The sequence below is a fragment of the Vollenhovia emeryi genome, unplaced genomic scaffold (genome assembly GCF_000949405.1).
Source record: "Vollenhovia emeryi isolate VEMERY1.0 unplaced genomic scaffold, V.emery_V1.0 DF939133.1, whole genome shotgun sequence".
Taxonomy (NCBI): domain Eukaryota; kingdom Metazoa; phylum Arthropoda; class Insecta; order Hymenoptera; family Formicidae; genus Vollenhovia; species Vollenhovia emeryi.
The window spans coordinates 672,401-692,731 of NW_011967233.1; the positions used below are offsets into that span (position 1 = coordinate 672,401).

The following is a 20,331-nucleotide window of genomic DNA, read 5'->3' on the forward strand; positions in this document are numbered from 1 at the left end:
CATAATACTGAAAAAGTCTTTCTTTTAAATATAATCTCACAAAATTTTATACGTATGGTTTTGTCTCTAACACTTATTCGAATCCTCGTTTGAATCGTTTGAATAAATAAAATAAAAACACAGAACAGATGTTTTATTTCGCACAAGTAGCAGATAACAAAAATGTAAGACACTCACCTCACCATTGCTCCGCCGTTGCCCGATGCCTCCTAAGCCTGGGCTCTTCCTCTCAGATTTCCTCGTTGCACTCGCATCACTCGCGAAAATCATCGATCGCGCGAAATTTCGGACACTCCCGTACGCGATGTGAAATACCGCGAAACGTACGAAATATTATTAACAAATATCGCGTGATTTTCTGTCATACAAATTACTCAAACTAACAACTTGCATTTTTGATTCGGAAGAATGGATAAATCACTATTGAGTTGGCGATATAAAACGCAACGCGAGCATCGGAAGCATAATCTGCGGTAAAGAAGTAGTTATTAGATTACATTTACATAATGTAACGACGTGCGATAAGCGACTTTCTTTACTTCCCGCCCGTTCGAGTTGCAAAGAACGACAGAGCGAATTACAGCGCGAACGCCGAAATCGTACAAATTTCTCTCTTTTCCCGAAAATGCAACAGATTACACGAAATTGATAGATAATTAAAAGCGCGGTGCGTAAACGAGATGTAACCGCGACAAAGTACTACGGTTTACATTCATATTTCAGGTAAGTTAGTCTCGTGAAATATCTATGTAAACGTTGATAAAGAACCGTCGTCTCAACACGCAGCTCGTTTCTCATTACAAGTTGTAGAAAGAATAATTAATCGAGGAACGTTACTTGTTACTGACAAAGACGTCCAAATCAATAGCGTTTTATCCGTGCATCCATCGCGATCGAGTCTTGGAAACCGATAACACAAAAGTAATACCACGCACGGAGCGACTCTCGACACCGCCTGCCGGCTCGACGTTCGGCGAGCGAATGATAGCGCAGCGACCTTCAGCTACACGATGGCACGTAAAAACAGTGTACGTCACCGCGCCGAGTGAAAAACAACAAAAAAACGTTGAGAATTCGTTGCCCCGCCTACGTAATGGAAAATTCCGTACCTAATATTTCGCATTACTTTGTTCCGCGACTGTTACTACGTTTTGTGTATCATTCTGCGGACTTATTGGTATCGATTAATTTAACGACTAATTCTGTTCAATCGAGAAGATGTTTCGAAACAAAAATCGTTGTTACTTACATTCTAATTACTAAGATTAGAGATTTTATCTCAATAGTTGTTAGTTCCTATGATCTTTTTACAATTCGGAATTTGTTTATAATTTGTTTTCTTTATATATTAATATTAATATACACAAAGTATTATTGCATATATTGTACATATATTATGTTGCTGTAAAATGTTCGCCTTCAGAAATATTACAATGTAATATTTTACATTGTAATATTTCTGAAGGCGGACATTTTACCGTTGCTGCAAGATTGCAGCAGCGTTGCAGCAACATTTCGCAGCATTCAGGCAATGTTGCAATCTTGCGATGAATTATTGTTACAATGTTGCTGAAACCTTGTTGCTGTGCTGCATAATATGGGACGCCGTATGTACAGGGGCTCTATTCTGTACTCGGCTACCGACAACTATCGACATCGTTTTTCACATGATAGAAAAGCTGCGCAAACGTCGTTAACGACATCGATATAATTGTCGGAATACGGCCAAGGAGAACAAAAAGTCAGGATGATGTCAATTTGACATAAATTTGGTCAATATGACATCAAATTGACACCATCCTGACTGTTTCTTCTCCTTGGGACAGAATAGAGCTTCAGAAAAAACGAAACGGACGCGGCGATTAGATCGGCGGCGCTTGGGCTCGATTCATTCGCAAGAGAAACGTATGCGAGTTCCGCTCTTAACTAAACAGACGACGTTTCAACCTGCCGTCAGACCAATATGCGTTGCCTTGAGATTCACGTGTCTAGCGTCGTTAATTTGTTAATTCTACGCGTATGAACGAACCTGTAATTAAATATTCCAGAAGTCCGCCTGAAATTTCGTCTCGTTGACGCGAACGACGGCTTCGCTGCGCGGCTCGCGTACGATCACGACGATTCCGGCGGCGAGATGTCGCGCGAGTCGCACTTCCGCCTCGCCGACGGAAGTGGCGGCCATGCTCGGGGCTCTTTTAGGTTGGTTTCGCTAGCGGCACGTTGTCGGAACGGTAAGCGCGACACTCATTCCCGGATTTTCCTCGCAATTGCACGTTTTCGTTTACTCGACCTCGTGGTAAGTTCGGTTACTTTCGTCGCACGCTCTTTGCGGGCGAAGGATGGTTCTCGGACGCAGGCGATCTGAGAAACAATCGCGACTCGACGTGCGACGACTCTGCGTTGTCAACGTCGTGGCCGCGCGCTCGCTCTAAATTTCCCGTGTTCATTTCTCGCGGTCCAGCCTCCCTCCGGTAGAAATTGCTAGTCGAAAACGATCCCCCGTGCTCGCCTCGCGGTAATCTCGCGATCGTCGAACGACGTTGATCCAAATTCCTGACGACGAGGTTCACAGCTCTCTCGATTCTGCCGATACAGGTGAGCCACCATGCAGATCTTCGTCAAGACCCTCACGGGCAAGACCATCACCCTCGAGGTGGAGGCGTCCGATACTATCGAGAACGTCAAGGCCAAGATCCAGGACAAGGAGGGCATCCCGCCTGATCAGCAGCGGCTCATCTTCGCCGGCAAACAGCTGGAGGATGGACGCACACTCTCCGACTACAACATACAGAAAGGTGCGAGCACGTGTAACGCGAAATCCAATTCGTTAATCTTTTTTATTGAGGGCCAGTTACACAAACGTCGGTTAACTGTTAACTAAAGTCCAGTTAACTCTATCTCTTTCTATCGCTAACAGTTAACCGACGTTTGTAAAACTGGCTCCGATGCAGATTAACTTTGATCCTGGCTCAACTTGTTTTTGTATCGTCACATTTAAAAAAATTCATAAAGACATGAACAGAGGGTGCATCCTGGACGTGAGATTGATCCTTCTCCTTTCGTAGAATCGACCCTCCATTTGGTGCTGCGCCTTCGAGGAGGCGTCATTGAGCCCACGCTGCGTATACTGGCACAGAAGTACAACTGCGACAAGATGATCTGTCGCAAGTGCTACGCTCGCCTTCATCCGCGAGCGACTAACTGCCGCAAGAAGAAGTGTGGCCACACGAATAACATTCGGCCGAAGAAGAAGCTGAAGTAGACTAAGAATGCCCAATTCTGTTTTCCATGTTGTGGAAATATATACATATATATGGCGCCAATAAATTACAGCTGGTAAACTGACCCTTCGCACTTTATTCTTTTTACATATTTAACGAAGTTGTCCACGAAATTCTTAGAGTCACAAAATAATTGCATATAATGGGCACTAAGTGAGTCTTAGTCTTAACAATTGGAGATACAAAACTGATACCAAACTAAGACTAGATATTGACAATATTTAGTCCCTTCAGTATAATACAGTAAGTTCAATTTATAAAAACGTGAAAATTAACTTTGTCTTATCCAGAGCACGCTGGTTTCATAAGCAGTTTGTACTGAGTAGCGTAAGCTTCGTATAAATTCATGTCGTTTGGACTTGGTATCGTGCCACCTACCTGTAAAGATATTCATGTTGCACAAAATTATACAACATCTTAATTGTACAAAACGCATTTACATACTGTGGCTCTTTTCACGTATTGCTCGTATATGCTTATGCTTTCGTCTTTAACGCTAGGCAACGCAGTTACAGCAGCTGTAGACTCGTGAAAGGATGCGTGTTGAATTAATTTCGAACGCAATTTAGTATGGTCTATGGAATACGTTGCGTTGCGTCCTATTAAAACAAATCTGAAAGGGGGAAAACGTTGAGACATATAGAACTTTTCATATTTATAAAAAAGAAAATCGTATTACCTTTTGTACAGAATAATATCGTTTCGTTTCGGATACTCCGGTTCTGTGCCATATACCTCCTTCATGGAAGGAAACAGCGATTCAAACGACATTAATTCTGAACTGTCTTTAGAAGTAATTAATAGGGAATCGTCCATTTGTTGATGGCTCTCGTCTTCGTCGGAGCTCGAGTCCTCGCTCGAGCTACAACATGTAATTGATAATGTCAATTTCCATGTATAATTAAGGAAAGAATAATTAAATTTTATATGGACCTTGCGCTAGACGTTGTACTACTCGTGCTGCTCTGGCCGGTCATAGACGGATTTTTCATATTTAGATTTTTACTACCCGCCTCCTCTCTCCGTCTACCTGGGCGTACACGGACAGCAAACGGACTGTAGCAGGTGGTAAAGTGTGGCATAAAGTCTCTAACGGAGTGACTTATTTTATATGCATATACTTCCAATAGCAAAGACAATTCGTACGGCCTGAAAAGTGTTTACATGGCATTTTTCGTAAAGCCAATTGATATAATATGAACAATAACATGTGCAATTACGAAAGAAGTCACGCTACCTGTGATAATCATAATAAACGTCGATCATCTCTTCTGTTGAGTTTTGTACTTGTATCATTTCTGAACAGGATTTAGTTACCTCGTCAAGCGCGTAAGGCAGACACCTCAATACACTCTTATCCCACCATTGTGTCAGAAGTCTTCTCTTGCGCGAGTAGTGGCAAGCAGATAGATGATGGAGATAATAATCCGTCAGTAACTCCCATATTGGAGGCTTACCTTCTTCAGGTATGAACAATCCTAGGATGTGTGTACATTGATTAAGCGATACTTATAGATTGTTTTGGAAAGACCAGATACGCGTTTACTTACCCAGAAATAAGTTAATCGTATGCTGCTTTTCTTGATCACTAAACGTATTGCTGTAATATCTACTTAATGTTTGCATAATATCGTTACCCTGACTTGTCCACGGAGCAGTTTTTCTAAACGACAATGGTTTCGTATGATCAGAATTGTATCAATTGTTGTCACGTTCGAATGTAATGACGTTCATCTACCTGTACGTTTTAATTCGGTGTACTAATTGCGAGCCACCGTACTGCAAGGCCAAGGTATCCCCATGATCCTCGTACAATTCTTCCAACATTCTCACACAATCGGAATCAAATTCTAGTTTAGGAGATTCCAGTACACCCAGAGCACACAACTGAAACCCTAGAGCACATTTTCCTATTGCAAACTGAGCTGTATTAGTTCGATCTAAGCAATCTACACAATTTGTTCTGATGATTCCAGTTTGCACAGTTCCTCTCTTAGCAAAACATTCCTTCACTTTATTCTGGATTGAATTTAATTCATTTGCTTTATTGATTTCTACATTTGAATCGGAACCGTGTAGGGAATTTGTTTGCCTGTTATAATCCATTTTAATTGAAGTATTAACTGAGCTTTTGGTGTCGCTTAAATTATATGACAAAGTCGAGCTTGAATTCGTCTTGTGAAGTTTCCTCGTATTATTGTTTTGTGGCGAGAATAGATTTCTCTGATTGTAATAAGGATTTTGTGACTGATAAATGCCGGTCTTTAATACAGCATTGTGAGCGATGTTTGCTAATCGTGCCATTACGTTCACCTTCTTTCTGTAAGAGCAACGAAAGAATTGGAATAAAATTGTTATCTTGTGTATTTTCACGTTAATACAAACTTGCCTTTTACTCATACGTGCCATGTCGAAGCTTATATAGTGAATATGATGCTCCGGAGGTAGGAATTGATTCAGATATTTCACAGCCATACTCAATTCTTCGCTCAGCGTACTTTCGTGTTTCTTTTTCTCTCGTTTCTTTACTAAATTTAATATTATTATTGGCGAGCCATATCTTTTCAACAGCTGATTAAAATGCGCTCCTAAAAACATTTCAACTACGTAAAGGAATCTTACGTCTGAGAATTGCATCAATTTGCTAATATTTATATATCATCAACTACCTGCTGTTTCCACATAAGGATCGGGCAAATCGCAAATTATAGTCGGCTTTGGGACCATCTTGCTAACGTCCTGACTCCAATGAGCGGGCACCGATCCACGCATCTGCACAAAAGAACTAAAACGTCCCTTACTCAAAGAACTCACGCCAGAGTCATGAACGATTTGTTCCGTCTCTACCTCGTTCGCGACGTCACCCTATATTCATATAATTATTGATCAGTCCCAGTATCTGCGAGGATACCTGCTTTAAATGCATCCGTGCGTACATCAAAATTTGCGCCACGTTTCAAAAAGCGTGTTCCTGCGTATTTGTTGCTCCTTCGGGCGATAACGGTGACGTACATAGATCTGCCAAATATGCTCACATTCGACTGCCCGATAAAGCCGTGTATGATGTACAATATCCACTCGGGGTGCAAATCTTTCTCCACCGGCTGTAAAAGGTGAGAATTCCACACGAAACGACGCTGTGGATTGCTACGTATACCATAATCCATATACTTGTCGCTCTTGCTATAAATACGTTTCCCATCATTATGTTAACTATACATTTTCAAGTTTTCTTAATTAAGAGGACATACACTTCAGCATAACGTACCACTCAGTCTGCCAATCTTTCCTAAATGCCCACATGTTAAAAAAATCTTCAGCATCGTCCGATTCCTCAGACTCCTTTTGGCTCGTAGGCACATCGGATTTGATACATGTCGGCGGTGCCATGTTACTTTGAAAAGTGTGCGATATGTCGTACGAATAACTGAAGTAGAAGTTGCTACTGAGATCAATACTTTGGTACATCTTCACGTATCTCTGTTCGTCAGGATGGAAGATTCGTATAATGTCATTCGGTATGTATATCATCGACGTGTCTTCTATCTTATATATCGTGTGATGACCGATAACTGCAACTCGGCGCCTTTTTGTAACTAGGATTATGTAATATCCCTCCAAAAAGCGTACGAATCCTGCAGCAAATATTCCTTTCTAAGATGTGTCTACAACTTATCACTATCGTTATTAATGTAAATTATCATATACTCTCTATGTTTCTACTACATTTCTAATTTAATTGAAAAAGGAGCTCGACATCGAGACGACTCGTTTGCATATTTTATACACAATCCTAAGCAGTACTAATTTCTCTATTACGTAGCGCCCGTGGTCTGCGTGGTATGTAATATCCATGCATTTAGCCTAATTACATCACATATGAGAAATATCGTTAAAAAATATATATATATAAGAAAATATCACACCATGCATGAGGGAGGATATGTACATACCATGATATACCATGATGTCTGATTGCGAATATTAATTCTGTTAATCATATAGTGTTTATTATTCTGACTGATTGCCTATCAAATATCGACTCGTTAACCGAATAACTCTGTATGGTGCTTGTGTCTAGTTGCCAATGTCTTGTCATACATTCTCTTAACGTTAATACTCAAAGTATCAAAATTTCTACCTATTACTTCTATACTCAACAATCTACATGTCTAGCAACGAGCAACCAACCTACTCCCTTGTTCCCCGAGCTAATTTTCCCTCTACGCAACAAAGTTATTCCGTTTACAATCATTATATACGTCTACCCTTGGCTTTGTGTCAATAAAAAGCTCATTATTATGCCTTACCAAGGAGAGCAAAAGCTGGTACTAGCCTGGGAAAAATGTCTCTCTGCCACATACTCTTCCAGGTGAATTTAGTTTGTGTTGGTTTGTGCAGCGGTTTTTGTAATTCTTGCCGCTCAGGCTCCTCTGATATACCCGAACTAGGTGCAGGCTCTTTACTATTTTCGCCTTTATTAGCAAGCAAATGTAAGTAAGCTGAGTTTTGTCTCAACCTCGATCAACAAATAATTCTGATAATGTGCTTTTAGTATCTGATATGGTAGTACAAATGATATTAGTAGTAGCGTGTGTGACAAGTCTTACATATCTACGGTTTACAGGAGAGTTAAATGTCATACCATGGGCAAAGCTTGAAACACTGAGGAGCCTAAGCCTCGACGTCAGCTAATGATAGACCAGCAAAAGAAAAGAATGTGTGTATGCCACGGATGGCCATTTTAAATCAAAATGTGCACGACTACGTGACTAATAAATGTATATACCGCGAAAGCTTGTGCGTGCAGCCATCGACAGCTCCGTGTCGCCGTCGCGTCGCGAGATCGCGTGCGTGATAGATCTTACCGACGATCCCGAAGGCGGACACGATGCGCGCGACGCCGCTGCCCACGTTGTTGCGCTGTCCCGCTCCTCGCGTCCTGTTACCCAGGTCGATCATGTTGACGAGGTCCTTGATCTCGTCCTGGGTGTACTCCCTCTTGTCGTCCACCAGGACCAGCTCCCGCGGCTCCATCCTGTCGATCTTCAGGACGCGGAAGCGCGTCTGCGTGTTGTTGGAGCCCATCAGGTAAAACCGCTGCAAGGACAGTGAACAATGAAGGACCGATCTGAACGAGAGAGAGACGTTCGAACGTTGGACTCACGGATTTCGTCTCGTACAGGGCGATTTTCTGTATGGAGGAGATAATGGGGTGGAACACCATGGTCGGTTTGCTCTGTTCCTCCATGGCGACGCGGCTCGTCGCGGTTCCACACCCGGGGACTGACTTCGATCAGCTGTCAAACCCTGATGCTACTGCATCTCTTCTCTGCTCTTTGGATTTTGGACGCTCCCGACTCGAAAGAGTTATATACACGTCTAATCTCTTCACATAAGATTATGAATTCATGCAAGAAGTGAAATTATTTTTCTAGCCTTCGCGGTAGTCATAGACAACCCTGAGCGTGCCAGATTTCTCCTTCCTCAGCCAACTCCATGCTCATCTTCTCATTTATATAGCACCTGTCCTCTTTAAAAGAACAACACGGCCAGATACAAACGCAACTCCATACTCAGGCTGGATTCGTGGTAAGAAATCGAACTTGAAAGTTATGTTTACATCGTCTGCTACAAAGCCGAGAGATGCACCAGCTGTCACCGTCCAGTTTTACGTGAACCTCGAGCGCGATATGCCCTCTGTGGACATTGAAAACATGGACACGAACTAGGTAGTCAATGTCCATGTTTGGGCTAAGCGGATAACGCAGATGTACACATTTTGGTTGTGTTCCGTGCTGTGTGCATGAAATGTCGATAAAAACAGTTATTAATTTTTCGTTATGTAAGTGAAAAAGCCAACTTGCAGACGCCCTCCATCACCACCGCCGAATTCCTCTCGGCGGTCCTCTTTTTCTTTGCATTAATTGCGTTTTTACATTTTTGTCGTTAATTTTTTTTTAACATTTAACATGCATACAGCAATACATACATAATACATAACTCTTATGTTGTAAAACATTAATAAAAAATGTTCCACAATGCTACACACGAAGCTGTGGCTATTCTGTAACATTCGCGCCTCGAAGTCCAGCACGCGTAGTTCATGAATTGACCATTGGACCATACTGCGAACAGCGCCCATGAAATGCGACCACATTTTAGCCTATCCTACCACTGATTTAAGCAGGAGTTGAGTCTCCTGGGGTCCTATTCTGTAATACACTTTAATGCGATTTATAATGCATTTTCTTACGTTATGTAAAGAAACTGTAACGCAACTTGGTGAACAGCGTTAGACTTCATAACGCATTGTACAATTGTACAAGCTGCTTACAGACTACAGTCCTATGTTATAATCAATAATATCAGTGGATTATAGTGGTTTTGTACAATTTTAGATACAATTTGGTTATTATGGCGTGACATATATTTTTATTATTTCCAATGTTCCATTTAGATTCTTTATATCCATTTTGAAAAAGAATCACAGCAGATTAATGCATACCTCCCGAGCAGAGTGGAAAAGTGTCGAATAAGTTTGAGTGAAATTCAATTTGTCAAAAATGTCGACTGTGTTCTCTGAAAGGAAAGCAACCACAGGTTCTTACACAATCTATCGGTAGTTTCACACACAAGACCTCGAATATTAAACGGTGACAAGATCAATAAAGAGACACTTCTGAAATCTGACAATTATCTTTTATTTTCCAGCATTAACACTCGCAGTGCCAATGCGGAATCGCGATAGCAGAAGAATCTATACAATATTTATTATCTACACAATACCCACTTATTCTGTTTATATAAGATTTAAGCATTCCTTCGCGACAAACACGAGTGACTGTACCGTACAAACGCTGACGTACGCGACTGTGAATGCGAACAGCATCTTGTCCTTCTTGCCACCTGCCAGGTACACCGGCTTCTCTATCGCAGCCTGAAGCGAGAGAAAATGTCATGAGAGAAATGCACGTTGGAGAAAGTCTCGCTGAAAATTATCGTCACGTATGTACACTTGCCTGGAAGTGCTTGTACTTCGACCACAATTTCGGGTCAAGGGTGGGCGGTTTGTCGGTGCAGTAGCTCGCCTTGGGCGTAACCGTCACCGGCTTCGTCTTGATGGAGTCGTAAATCATCACTGGCTCTGACTTCTGTAAAGGAAGAGGAGACTGAAACAGCACAGAAACTCGTTGATTTATTTACTGCGTGAGCCTTATATTACATTTATCATATGACAAATCTTTTAAGCGTGTTGATTGGCTGCTGAATAGAAAGTTTCTAGATACTCGAGAATTTTACCATCTTGCAGCCAATCGACACACTTAAAAAGTTTGTCATACGACAAACGTAACACCAGCCTAAGTATATACAGTGAATATCTTTCGCAATAAATTCTTTGCGGTTTGTTTCCAGGGGGTTGGTCATTTAGGAATGTTTTATTAAATGAGTATCAACCCTGTTTAAAGTAATAGATAGAATATGATGAGATTACGTTAGTTTACATACAATTTCAATGTAAATGAATAAGAATCTCGTTAATTTACATTGAAAATGTATGTAAACTAATGTAATCTGATCATATTCCATCTAACATCTTAAACAGAGAATTTAATCATGTACACTATTTGGACTTTAACTAGCTAGCGGCGCACCGTTTACTGCGTCGGAAAAAAGATGTACGTACACGCAGAAAGATCATTTGGAAATTAATTAATGAAACTGTTAAATATCAGACCTATGTAGATTATTCAATCAATCAATCTATCTATCTCTTTCTAGTACACAGATAAAAATATATTTATAGAATGCAGACCTCCGACTACGTCTCTATACATGTATCGATCACTACCAAAGTATCAACGACTACGATTAACATGCACCATGATAGACTGAGGCGTATACTTAATTCTTTACACCGATCAACATAATCATAGCATATTGTGTCGAGGGAATCTGATAAAAGATGTTACATGAGCAGATCCGACATGGCCGAATCGCTGCTCTACGTTCCACGTTCGATAATCGGGCCTGATAACGACTGACGATCGATCTAGAGACCCTAGAGACCAACACCCGGGGGAAAGAGGCGCGAGGCACCTGCGGACTCTGCGGAGGTAAACGAGAATCGGCGATACCCTCGGCCGAGGACGTGCCGCGACCGAGCCGTCGCGCCGATACAGTTGCCACGAGGCGCGAGGACCAGGACACGAGGACGCATCGTCACTTACGATGGGATACAGCGGCTGAAGGTTCCCGGACGGCTTCAGCCTGCCGGTGAACGAGTTGTATTGGTAAAACGGCATTTCTACTCGCAGTTGCGCAACCAACAGCAACCAACGGGTCTACCCGACCTCCGCGCGATCACTGAGCCCCCGTTTAGGCCGTAGACACTGTCGCCGCGTAGTGACGACGAGCTGCGAACACCGTGTGAATCTTTACGCGGGAATTTTGAACGACGGGAGCGCTCGAAAGCGGCAAAGACGACGCAGCACCGATAAATATTACTGCTGGATAGTGAATAGGCCGAAATTTGTGCGCCGATATGAACGGCGCCATGCTGGCAGAGCTTGTCATTCTCGGGCGTGATTTTTTCCGTGGGATTTTCGTGATCTCGGCTCGTAAATGTATGGTATCCAGTAACGCGAGCTTCCTGTTATCTCGCAGGTATTGGAGGATAATTAGTCCCAGTCTACAATAGAGATTTAAGCCCTAAGCCTTAAGAAATTGACTAATCACAGTCGCGCATTCTTCTCATACTTGACCGTGATTGGCCAATTTCTTAAAGCTTAGGGCTTAAATCTCTATTGTAGACTGGGACTTAGAGTTTGGGAAATCCTTCTTCTCTTCGTCCTGAATTGAAGAAGTAGAGGATCAATCGGCGGGATTACGCAGGCGAGTGGGAACGAGGAAAAAACCGAAAGGCGCCCGAGTCGATGACACGTGAGATGAAAGTTATTGAAAAATTGCTGAGTGTATGTATCTCAAAATGAATCGTAACGTTTCGTGGAATTCAATGTAATACTGCGAGAAGATAAGGAGAGCTAAGGAATAATGTTCAAGATAATTAAAAGATTATGAATATTAGAAATCAGAAGAAATTATATTAGATGAAATTTGTTTCTTCTTCGTAACTCTAACTTAACTTCGTTACTTTTTCTTCGTCTACAACTGGAACATAACTCAGTTACATTTTTTCAATAACTATGTAACTAATTTAATAGTTACTTACTTTATATATTTTTGAAACCCCTACGAATTGCATTAGGCCTTGCATTTGTGCATAAACGCGTTTATCGACGCTTTACAATTCAAATGCAGATTTGATGTTTTTGTTTTCATTGCAAGAAAGTAACTGCAAAGTAACGATTCGTTACTGTTTAAGTAACTGTAACGCGTTACTTTTCAGAATTGGCAATTTGTAACTGTAACTAGTTGCATTTCTAGCGAAAAAAACTGTAACTAAATACTTTTATAAAGTAACTTTCCCAACCCTGATGAAATATAAAAACGTCAGACGTTTCGATTCGACTAACACGCGATCCTTTTCAATGACAATATAATAAGAGAAAATCGTGGCGCAGTCATTCTTTAAAAATATATCTGGAAGAAAATGTAATACATGTCTGTAGTATACAAATTACAAAATCATCTAATTAATATATAATATAATACAATTAAGCTAATTAAATAAATATAAAACAAAAACAGTCAATGAATACATATGCTATTATACTTATCTCTCGCGACGATGACCGAACGCGCGCGCGGCAACGTATAATATATATTTTTGTCAGCGCGATTTCACTCGCCTTTGTAAAAAAAAAACCGCACAATCCGCTGGCCACCTCAGGTCTCGCCGCATCGGAGCATCCCAGCCTGGCCTGCACCTCACGCAATCAGTGGAACGTGTGTTTTCCGAGACTAGCGCACTCTGGCAGCGATTGTTATGAGGTTAGACACACAGTTGCAAGCCCTCAGGAACCTTGTGTGAAACGGTACTAATTGTGATTTATAACGACGCTCTACCGTGGCCCAAGTTACGATATGTAAACTGGACCTGGACTGGGAAACTATGTTGGCTACCAGTATCAGTAATCTCAGCCTCTTGCGTACACAGACATGGCCAGCACTCGCTTCTCATTGAAACTTATCTCACGTTATCACAGCTGCATCCATATTAATGGTGTGGGACACAAGTAAGACGTTACCCGTTTCGTTTCAGGTGCCACGTGATATCGCAGAGCGCGGTAGAGTCGCCGCCGGGACAGTCTGTTCTCCAGGGAGAGCGAACGACGTTGCAGAGATCTACAAGCGCCTCTTGGTCCCCACGCGTATCCGTGTTGCCACTCACGTAACGCAGCTTGAAGGTGGATTCCTAGTCTCTCCTCGCAGGTGGATGCGTGTGCTGTGTACTGTTACATGCGTGTAACAAACGCGTATAGATAAAGCACATAGACAGCAGGTATACAGTTTACACACCAGGCACTCAGCTTCCCCACAACTGTGACATTTCTTTTCACCTGTTCAACGTGCGCACACGTGGCGCGTCACCGTCGGATAGTCGCTGTAAAAGTACAGACCATTTTTCCAGCGTAATTGCTGCATATTTGTTGGAAACTTGGGCTGTACCGCTGGTAGCCTGATTTATTGATTTATCAGAGCACGTGCGTCAACTGTGACCGCCCAGTAAGCACCAGCTAACAGTCAATATTGTAATTTCTCACTCGATACAAGTGTAACATAACACGCGTCGCGCGCAACAGTTGTGCAGCTGTTGAGCAGGAAATTGCAATGTTGATGAGTTACGTAACTGTTGGATGATCTTTGCCGGGAGATCGAGTGTAGCTGTGAAACGCGCATTCTAACATTCTCTCGCGTGGATTTCAGGAACTCTACATCGCAGGGACCTCCGTCCGGAGTCAGCTCGATGCGGGATGGCGTGGAGTTTGTAGCCAGTGGCGTCATAGAAAAGAGTTCGCCAGGAACTGCATCGTCCTGTGGAGCCAATGGTACTGAGAGCTACGTCTACTACTGAGCTATCGTGTCGTCGCTGTTACAATGTTAAGGTCGTCGCGTCGCGTCGCGTCGCATCGACGAGTCGGCATCAATAAGGCGCGGCTCGTTTGACGCCAAATCGTCGCCGTTGATCGGGCATAAAATTGTTTCAATAACTTTCCACTATGGCAGCTCTATCATGCGCTGTTTTACCGACGGTGCGCCAATGCGGCTCGAAGGCACATCATGGCTGAAAGATGCGCGGCCCTGTGATCTGCAATGTGTTAAATCACTTCATTATATTTCGCATAACATGAGCTGCGGGGATGCTGTAACAAGCGCCCATGGTAAGGTACCGAGTATGCGCGGGGGACGAGTAGGTTTCGTGGGCCGGGAATGGGAAACTTGCTGTACTGTGTATTCGTAGTGTTGATTGAGAGAGACAATTGGTGTGTAGGTGGAGGCCCGTTTTGGTATATTGTGCGGACAGCGAGGCCGCGGAGGCACCGGCTGGGCTATTGTCGCGAGAGTCTATTCGAAACCACGTCGCCCGGCAGGAAAGCACTGCCTGAAATCTTTGATCCAAGACCGGCCAATTTGTTTTTAGGAGCGTTTGAGTTCGAGATCCCAACGCATTGGACCAAAAGTGTACAGGAGTCGTAGGATTCAAAGTAAATGGGGCGCGCAGTATCACGAAGCTATACAGGACATTGCGTTCGGCATGCAATGCCTGCCCTACATGCCGACGGAACCGCCGGCGTCCTTGAGCGAAGAGATCGTGGAAGCTGGTCCGTTGTACGTGTGCGAGCACTGCAAAGACTGGTGAGTTCGTAATCGGGCGTTTCACGACAACCACCTTGAGATGCGGCGGGAGTTGTCTTGCGTGTCTGTTTAACGCGTGTACGGGCAATTCTTGTTTCAGTTTCCGCTTTCAAAGCAGCTTTCAGGATCACAACGAGCGCCACAGCTGGATCTTGGGGCTTCGGTGTAACAGTTGCTTAGAAAGATGCACTCACGTAACTGCGACAGACTCTGCGCATACAAGGTGCGCCATATGCGCGCAAAGGAACAACGACAAGCGCAGGTACTTTCGGGGAAGAGGCTTCAATCGGAACCAAAAGTTTGGGGCTATCAAAGTATTCTACAACCAGTGCCAGTTCGTCGAACACCTGAAGATGCATCGATTATACTCGGTGAACATCGGTAATTTAATGTTATTACCTATACCTGTCAACATGAGAAGCAGCGATTGGTCTCCGGAATTTGAAATAGTATGCGAGGCACTTATGGAATATGGATTTATAGCACACGGACATATTATAGACTGGTTTAAGGCGCACAATTTGGAGGACAGCTGGTGGAGGCTCGTTGATGGCAAAAGTGGTAACGATATGATAAACAAACTTGTCGACAGTTATCAGGGTCGATATGTATTCGGACCCGACGACAAATCAATAACAGATATGAATTTCAGTTCTTCTAGTGCTAGCACTGACTGCCCGGACATTGAATTTATGGACGACAGTTCCATTGATAAAGCTACTGATCGCTATTCTGCTGGTACAATCTCGGGCAATCATATCGTGGAAAACGAGGATAATCCATGTACGTCGACTGATATTACTTTTGTTGATTGCGGCCCTACTCCACAATATTTTGAGCCAGAAGCGCCGGTGTGTTATGCACATAGGAAACAAGTGACGCCACAAGAGATAAAACAGAAGAAAAATTCTCGCTTATTTTACACAGCCGCGGTGAATAATAAAATTAGGAGCGGTCTTAAAAGTCACGAAGAGGATAGGATTCACGAAGCTGCTATTACCGTAAGAGCTGGCGATAATGGTTCTAAGAAAAATCTTGTTAAACAATCGTCGAAAGATAACGTGCAACAATGTAAAACAGTTGAACCTGTTGTAAAGCAAACTGCACAGAATAATTCTAAGAAAACTGGCGGTAGTAAAATTTCTGACAATTCAATTCAGATTGGTGTCCAATTGTCCGCTAAGAAAAGTGCAATAACCAAGACTAATTTAGATCATTTAGGGCAAAGTCTTCAGACATCAAGAATAAATAGTAATAATTCCAATGTACTGACTATCCAGGATTCTAAGAAGATTGCTTCGATAATTAATCAACTTCCACCTCACCTTATTTCCAACAAGAAAGTAGTTGTCATAGAACAGGATTCACGTAACGTCATCGCTCGTCGCAAGAATAAGGCGACTGCCAAAAAAGATTCGAGCATCTCGGTGGTAGATAACAATGGTGCAGACTCCAATATATTGTCAACGCAGAAGATGTGCGATTCCAATGTCAATAAACTAGAAGTCACTGGAAAAATTGTAATAAAAGACGGAAAGAAGTACCTCATTAAACGTACCAAAAATATTACAAAGAATCCAGCGAGTTCTAATTTAGCAATTGTGAGAAATGCCGCGACAGTTACAAAACAATCAACGTCGGAACACAACGCTTCAGAGTCAAGTTTAACGTTCGCTAGTTCTAATGAAATCGAAAATACTGACGTGGAACAAACGACCTCGCTTCACAACAATGTTTCTCTTTTGCCACCGCCACCCTCTCTCTCCGAAATGTCCAGTAGCTCTAGTTGCGATAAGAAAACTTTAGTTATGCCACAATTACAGAAAATACCTCCGCATTTAATTTCGTTATCTGCAATGGATCAGTCTCAAAAATACATATTCGAAACAATATCACTAATTAAAGAGGAAAATGGAGATATATATATGGATATAAAAGTGGTAGATCGTAATGTACGGGAAAGTCTTCGGGATGTGTGCGATGTAATAATAAAATATAGGCAAGAAATGTTTAATGAGTTTAAGCAAATGAATACGTTGGAATTGAAAGAACGGCTCGACCATTTGCAATGCGTTAGTGAAGAAATGAAGCAAATGTTGAATTTCATATCGAAGACCGTCCTTGCGGAGAAATTAAGAGCCGTCGATATTCTTCAAAAAATAATATTAAAAGAATATTTCGATAGATTTGAGCAAAATAACGTTCGTGATAACGACGTGTTGTTAACCGAGTGGGAAACGAAAGTTGATCCAGTACACAAGTGTCGAACGTGCAATAAACTCATGAAACCTAAATCATATATAGCCGGGTTTTCAAAATTATCCAGGAATGACGACACGTATTGTTCTTGCTACAAACAAGTTTGCCACGTGTGTCTGTTTTACCAAGGCAACACGATTTATCGGTTTATCACACATCAAAACTTCCATACGCTGAGCAAACCTTACGTTTGTCCAGATTGCTTTATCAAATTCGATTCTGCTACCTCTTTGGAAGTTCACACATGGACCGTTTGCTTTCATATATTAAAAAGGACCATATTTAATTGTAAACTTTGCGGTATAGATGGCTTTAGGGATTTGGAATCTATCACCAGACACTTTGCTATCATGCACAGCAAAATGAAGATCGGTTGCGAAAATTGTTTACAAGTGCTTGCCTCGTATAGTGAGTACACGCAACACTGCGCACAGAAACATCCGTCTAAAGTCGAGCAGAATCCAATACGACTAGTAATATGTAAAGTAAGTAATGTAATCTTACGTTGCGAGAATTACATGTCATACTTGGAGAAGTATCTTGGAGTTAAAAAATTAGTATGGCTCAAATGTCCCTTCTGCAACTTGTTAACTACAGCTAACAAACACGTGACGACGTTGCTGAACAATCATATGCGAGACAGTCATTTAGAAGCCTTGTCAAAGGTCCTTAGCAAAGAGGCATTTATCAAAATTTTCGGTGTAAAAGTTCTAAAGGCAATCTCCTTTAAAAGTAGCCAAGACGGAAAGTTGCCAACTCGCTTGGATCGTACCGTCGTGCCTAGAATTGTGAATACTCGAACTATCAGTTCGGAAATATTCGAACATGGCTCGCAGGGTATGGAGTGTACGTGGTCTGCGGGTACCAATAAAGTCGTCGATGAAAGTCCAATGAAGAAGAAAGTTGCCAATAAAGGGAAAAGAGAATTATTACCAAAAATAATCAACGTTAGATCGATAGACGATATAAAGGCATCCAAACCTAAGGAGGCGATTACGAAATTTTCAAACGAGACGAAAAAGAAATCTAATTCTTCCTCCGTTCACGTTACAATTGAGATTGAAGAGAAAAAAGTGAATCCATTCGAAGTTAAGTGTATCCATAAAACAACAATGGAGTTAGACGATAGCAATGAGGACACAGCGAAGACAAGAGAGTCTGTTAAGGATAACGAATTGATAAGGAATGCTCTATGCGTTTCCGACCCTTTCTCAGTAAACACGGGTGACGTTCGTGCAAATTCGCCAATCGTATCGAACAAACAAGTTTCGAACTCCACATCCGAGAGAAGAATGGATGGCCGCATAAAAGTAGTTGACTTTAGGAAAATATGTAAACCGGACGTCGATCAACTCTTTACCGAGGAAATGTTCGATATAAAGATGAAAGATGAAAACGCAAGTTATTTGCCATGTCCTCCTCCGCTCACCAGGATCCCGCAGCATTTACTCGAACCTGTAGAAGTCAATGAGTCGGACAGCGAGTCAACAGAGTCGAGATCAAAGAGGTCTCTCGTTCGAGGAGTGACCGATGAGTCAAAAGTGCGTATCGCTCTAGGAACAGACACGCAGGGGGAAGAAGGTGTTGATTACCTGTGCCACTTGTGCAACGAACGGATTAATTCTTCTCAGTTTGTGGTGCAGAGACATTTTCGTGAGAAGCATTCCGACGAGTATAAAGTGGCGGTGATTACTCCGCAATTACCACGGATGTCGCCCGACTTTATTAACGGTGGTTACAAACAATTTATAAATAACAGGAAGCGAAAATCGGACAGCGCTCAGTGTGCAAGCAGAAGGAAGCGACGGTGGACAGCGAAGAAGCATGTGGAGGCGAAAGATACAAATCCGATAGGATTATGCGTGGAACAGGAGACGGCGGAGGACGGCGAGGGTAATTTTATATGCAAGAAGTGTGGCCAACGATGCACCGATATGCCCGATCTAAGGGAGCACATCGCCGCCAATCACCGATTGAAGGGCCATTATCTGATATGCCTGGAGTGCGGCGAGAACTTTGTGGTTGCGCCCAGCTTACAGATGCATCTTAAAGCTTTTCACGGTATAGAAGATCCTATCCACTATATGGCTCAAAACCCCTTTTACGCCCCGAGTGATGCTGACTTGCAGTCGGAAGGGAAAACAACAATAGCTAATCAGTGCTACGTTTGTATGGCAGTTTTCGAAGATAAAGCTGCGGTGGACAAGCATTTGAGGGTGCACGGCATGGCTTTCCTGAATCGCAAGAGGATAGAGGCGAGAAATGCTCTGGAGAAGAAAACCAGTACGGAGGGGGATAAGTCGAATCTTGTCGGAAACGATTCGAAGGAAGCTGGTAAACGGGATAAACCGGCGGAAACAATTCTGGAAAAGATTAATGTAAGTAATATTAGATTTATCACACACATGTCCAAAGTTATTGATTTCATCATTAAAATTGAACGTTGATTGTTTCAGGCGGCGATATAGCTACAGAAGATGAAACGTAGGGACGACGTACGGAAGAAAACGGCGTTGTAATACAATGGATTCATCAATCTTACTTACACGCTCGTTTCTGTATATTTGCGCGCTCAACTTTTCATTGTTTATATCCTTAAATATTGCATCACTGAATCATTAGATCTCTTTTTTTCGTACCGCGTGTACTTTGTAATATATTACTTTCTTATGTAATGTTATTCAGGCGAATAGATAGAAAAATAATGCGTGATATGCGAGTGAAACAGTAATAAAAGATAGTAGATAATTATGACAGAGCAAGACAAAATCTGCTATGTAAATTGACCATTTATGAAAATTACATTTTTATTTTGTGTTATTTTATGTTATTTAAAAATTATGTGAAAAATCAATTTCGTAATGTATGTATATTTGTCTACGTTTATTATGATGAACAAAATATCTATTATCTGTATTAAAGTTTGCCAAATTAATGCAGTTTATATTTGAAAAATATTATAAATGCTTTA

The 20,331-nt window shown here is 42.1% G+C and overlaps 4 protein-coding genes across 10 annotated transcripts; 2 read left to right on the forward strand and 2 right to left on the reverse strand.

Annotated features, from left to right (window-relative positions):
* Positions 1-2,145: 2,145 nt before the first annotated feature.
* On the forward strand, positions 2,146-3,345 carry LOC105567858 (ubiquitin-60S ribosomal protein L40). Of its 2 annotated transcripts, none has more exons than XM_012023082.1 (3): positions 2,146-2,231; positions 2,596-2,795; positions 3,066-3,345. In XM_012023082.1, exons 2-3 carry the CDS (start codon positions 2,606-2,608, stop codon positions 3,260-3,262), a joined length of 387 nt encoding a protein of 128 aa, XP_011878472.1. In that variant the 5' UTR covers positions 2,146-2,231; positions 2,596-2,605; the 3' UTR covers positions 3,263-3,345. The 2 variants fall into 2 exon arrangements, with proteins under 2 accessions (XP_011878472.1, XP_011878473.1); XM_012023083.1 differs by having other exon boundaries at positions 2,217-2,296.
* Positions 3,340-8,972, reverse strand: LOC105567857 (polyphosphoinositide phosphatase). Of its 3 annotated transcripts, XM_012023079.1 has the most exons (14): positions 8,449-8,972; positions 8,150-8,381; positions 7,592-7,756; positions 6,550-6,916; positions 6,218-6,464; positions 5,951-6,146; positions 5,671-5,869; positions 5,020-5,601; positions 4,832-4,944; positions 4,519-4,759; positions 4,215-4,430; positions 3,961-4,143; positions 3,726-3,894; positions 3,340-3,659 (listed from the first exon to the last, which is right to left on the reverse strand). In XM_012023079.1, the coding sequence occupies exons 1-14, from the start codon at positions 8,530-8,532 to the stop codon at positions 3,564-3,566; spliced, it is 3,090 nt and encodes a 1,029-aa protein (XP_011878469.1). In that variant the 5' UTR covers positions 8,533-8,972; the 3' UTR covers positions 3,340-3,563. The 3 variants fall into 3 exon arrangements, with proteins under 3 accessions (XP_011878469.1, XP_011878470.1, XP_011878471.1); XM_012023080.1 differs by lacking the exon at positions 7,592-7,756 and having other exon boundaries at positions 8,449-8,971; XM_012023081.1 differs by lacking the exons at positions 7,592-7,756; positions 8,150-8,381; positions 8,449-8,972 and adding an exon at positions 7,235-7,572.
* A 992-nt stretch (positions 8,973-9,964) lies between these two features.
* Positions 9,965-11,692, reverse strand: LOC105567859. Of its 2 annotated transcripts, none has more exons than XM_012023085.1 (3): positions 11,513-11,692; positions 10,304-10,435; positions 9,965-10,221 (listed from the first exon to the last, which is right to left on the reverse strand). In XM_012023085.1, exons 1-3 carry the CDS (start codon positions 11,585-11,587, stop codon positions 10,084-10,086), a joined length of 345 nt encoding a protein of 114 aa, XP_011878475.1. In that variant the 5' UTR covers positions 11,588-11,692; the 3' UTR covers positions 9,965-10,083. The 2 variants fall into 2 exon arrangements, with proteins under 2 accessions (XP_011878475.1, XP_011878474.1); XM_012023084.1 differs by having other exon boundaries at positions 10,304-10,453.
* Positions 11,693-13,226: 1,534 nt separating this feature from the next.
* LOC105567861 lies at positions 13,227-20,159 on the forward strand. Of its 3 annotated transcripts, XM_012023086.1 has the most exons (6): positions 13,227-13,375; positions 13,507-13,746; positions 14,172-14,293; positions 14,887-15,101; positions 15,202-19,738; positions 19,817-20,159. In XM_012023086.1, exons 3-6 carry the CDS (start codon positions 14,291-14,293, stop codon positions 19,826-19,828), a joined length of 4,767 nt encoding a protein of 1,588 aa, XP_011878476.1. In that variant the 5' UTR covers positions 13,227-13,375; positions 13,507-13,746; positions 14,172-14,290; the 3' UTR covers positions 19,829-20,159. The 3 variants fall into 3 exon arrangements, with proteins under 3 accessions (XP_011878476.1, XP_011878477.1, XP_011878478.1); XM_012023087.1 differs by lacking the exons at positions 13,227-13,375; positions 13,507-13,746; positions 14,172-14,293 and adding an exon at positions 14,303-14,626; XM_012023088.1 differs by lacking the exons at positions 13,227-13,375; positions 13,507-13,746; positions 14,172-14,293; positions 14,887-15,101 and having other exon boundaries at positions 15,579-15,662; positions 15,754-19,738.
* Positions 20,160-20,331: the final 172 nt, after the last annotated feature.

Bases quoted from the DNA above. Each gene is read 5' to 3' on its own strand.
- LOC105567857 (XM_012023079.1), bottom strand. From the start codon at position 8,532: ATGGAGGAACAGAGCAAACCGACCATGGTGTTCCACCCCATTATCTCC. The intron at 6,917-7,591 runs GTAAGGCATAAT...TATTTGCTGCAG, and splicing joins ACCAGCTTTTGCTCTCCTTG to GATTCGTACGCTTTTTGGAG. The intron at 4,144-4,214 runs GTCCATATAAAA...TACATGTTGTAG, and splicing joins AGTACAACGTCTAGCGCAAG to CTCGAGCGAGGACTCGAGCT.
- LOC105567861 (XM_012023086.1), top strand. The intron at 15,102-15,201 runs GTGAGTTCGTAA...TTCTTGTTTCAG, and splicing joins TGCGAGCACTGCAAAGACTG to TTTCCGCTTTCAAAGCAGCT.
- LOC105567859 (XM_012023084.1), bottom strand. From the start codon at position 11,587: ATGCCGTTTTACCAATACAACTCGTTCACCGGCAGGCTGAAGCCGTCC. The intron at 10,454-11,512 runs GTAAGTGACGAT...GTGCTGTTTCAG, and splicing joins TTCAGCCGCTGTATCCCATC to TCTCCTCTTCCTTTACAGAA. The intron at 10,222-10,303 runs GCAAGTGTACAT...CTCTCGCTTCAG, and splicing joins CGAAGTACAAGCACTTCCAG to GCTGCGATAGAGAAGCCGGT.
- LOC105567858 (XM_012023082.1), top strand. From the start codon at position 2,606: ATGCAGATCTTCGTCAAGACCCTCACGGGCAAGACCATCACCCTCGAG. The intron at 2,796-3,065 runs GTGCGAGCACGT...CTCCTTTCGTAG, and splicing joins CGACTACAACATACAGAAAG to AATCGACCCTCCATTTGGTG.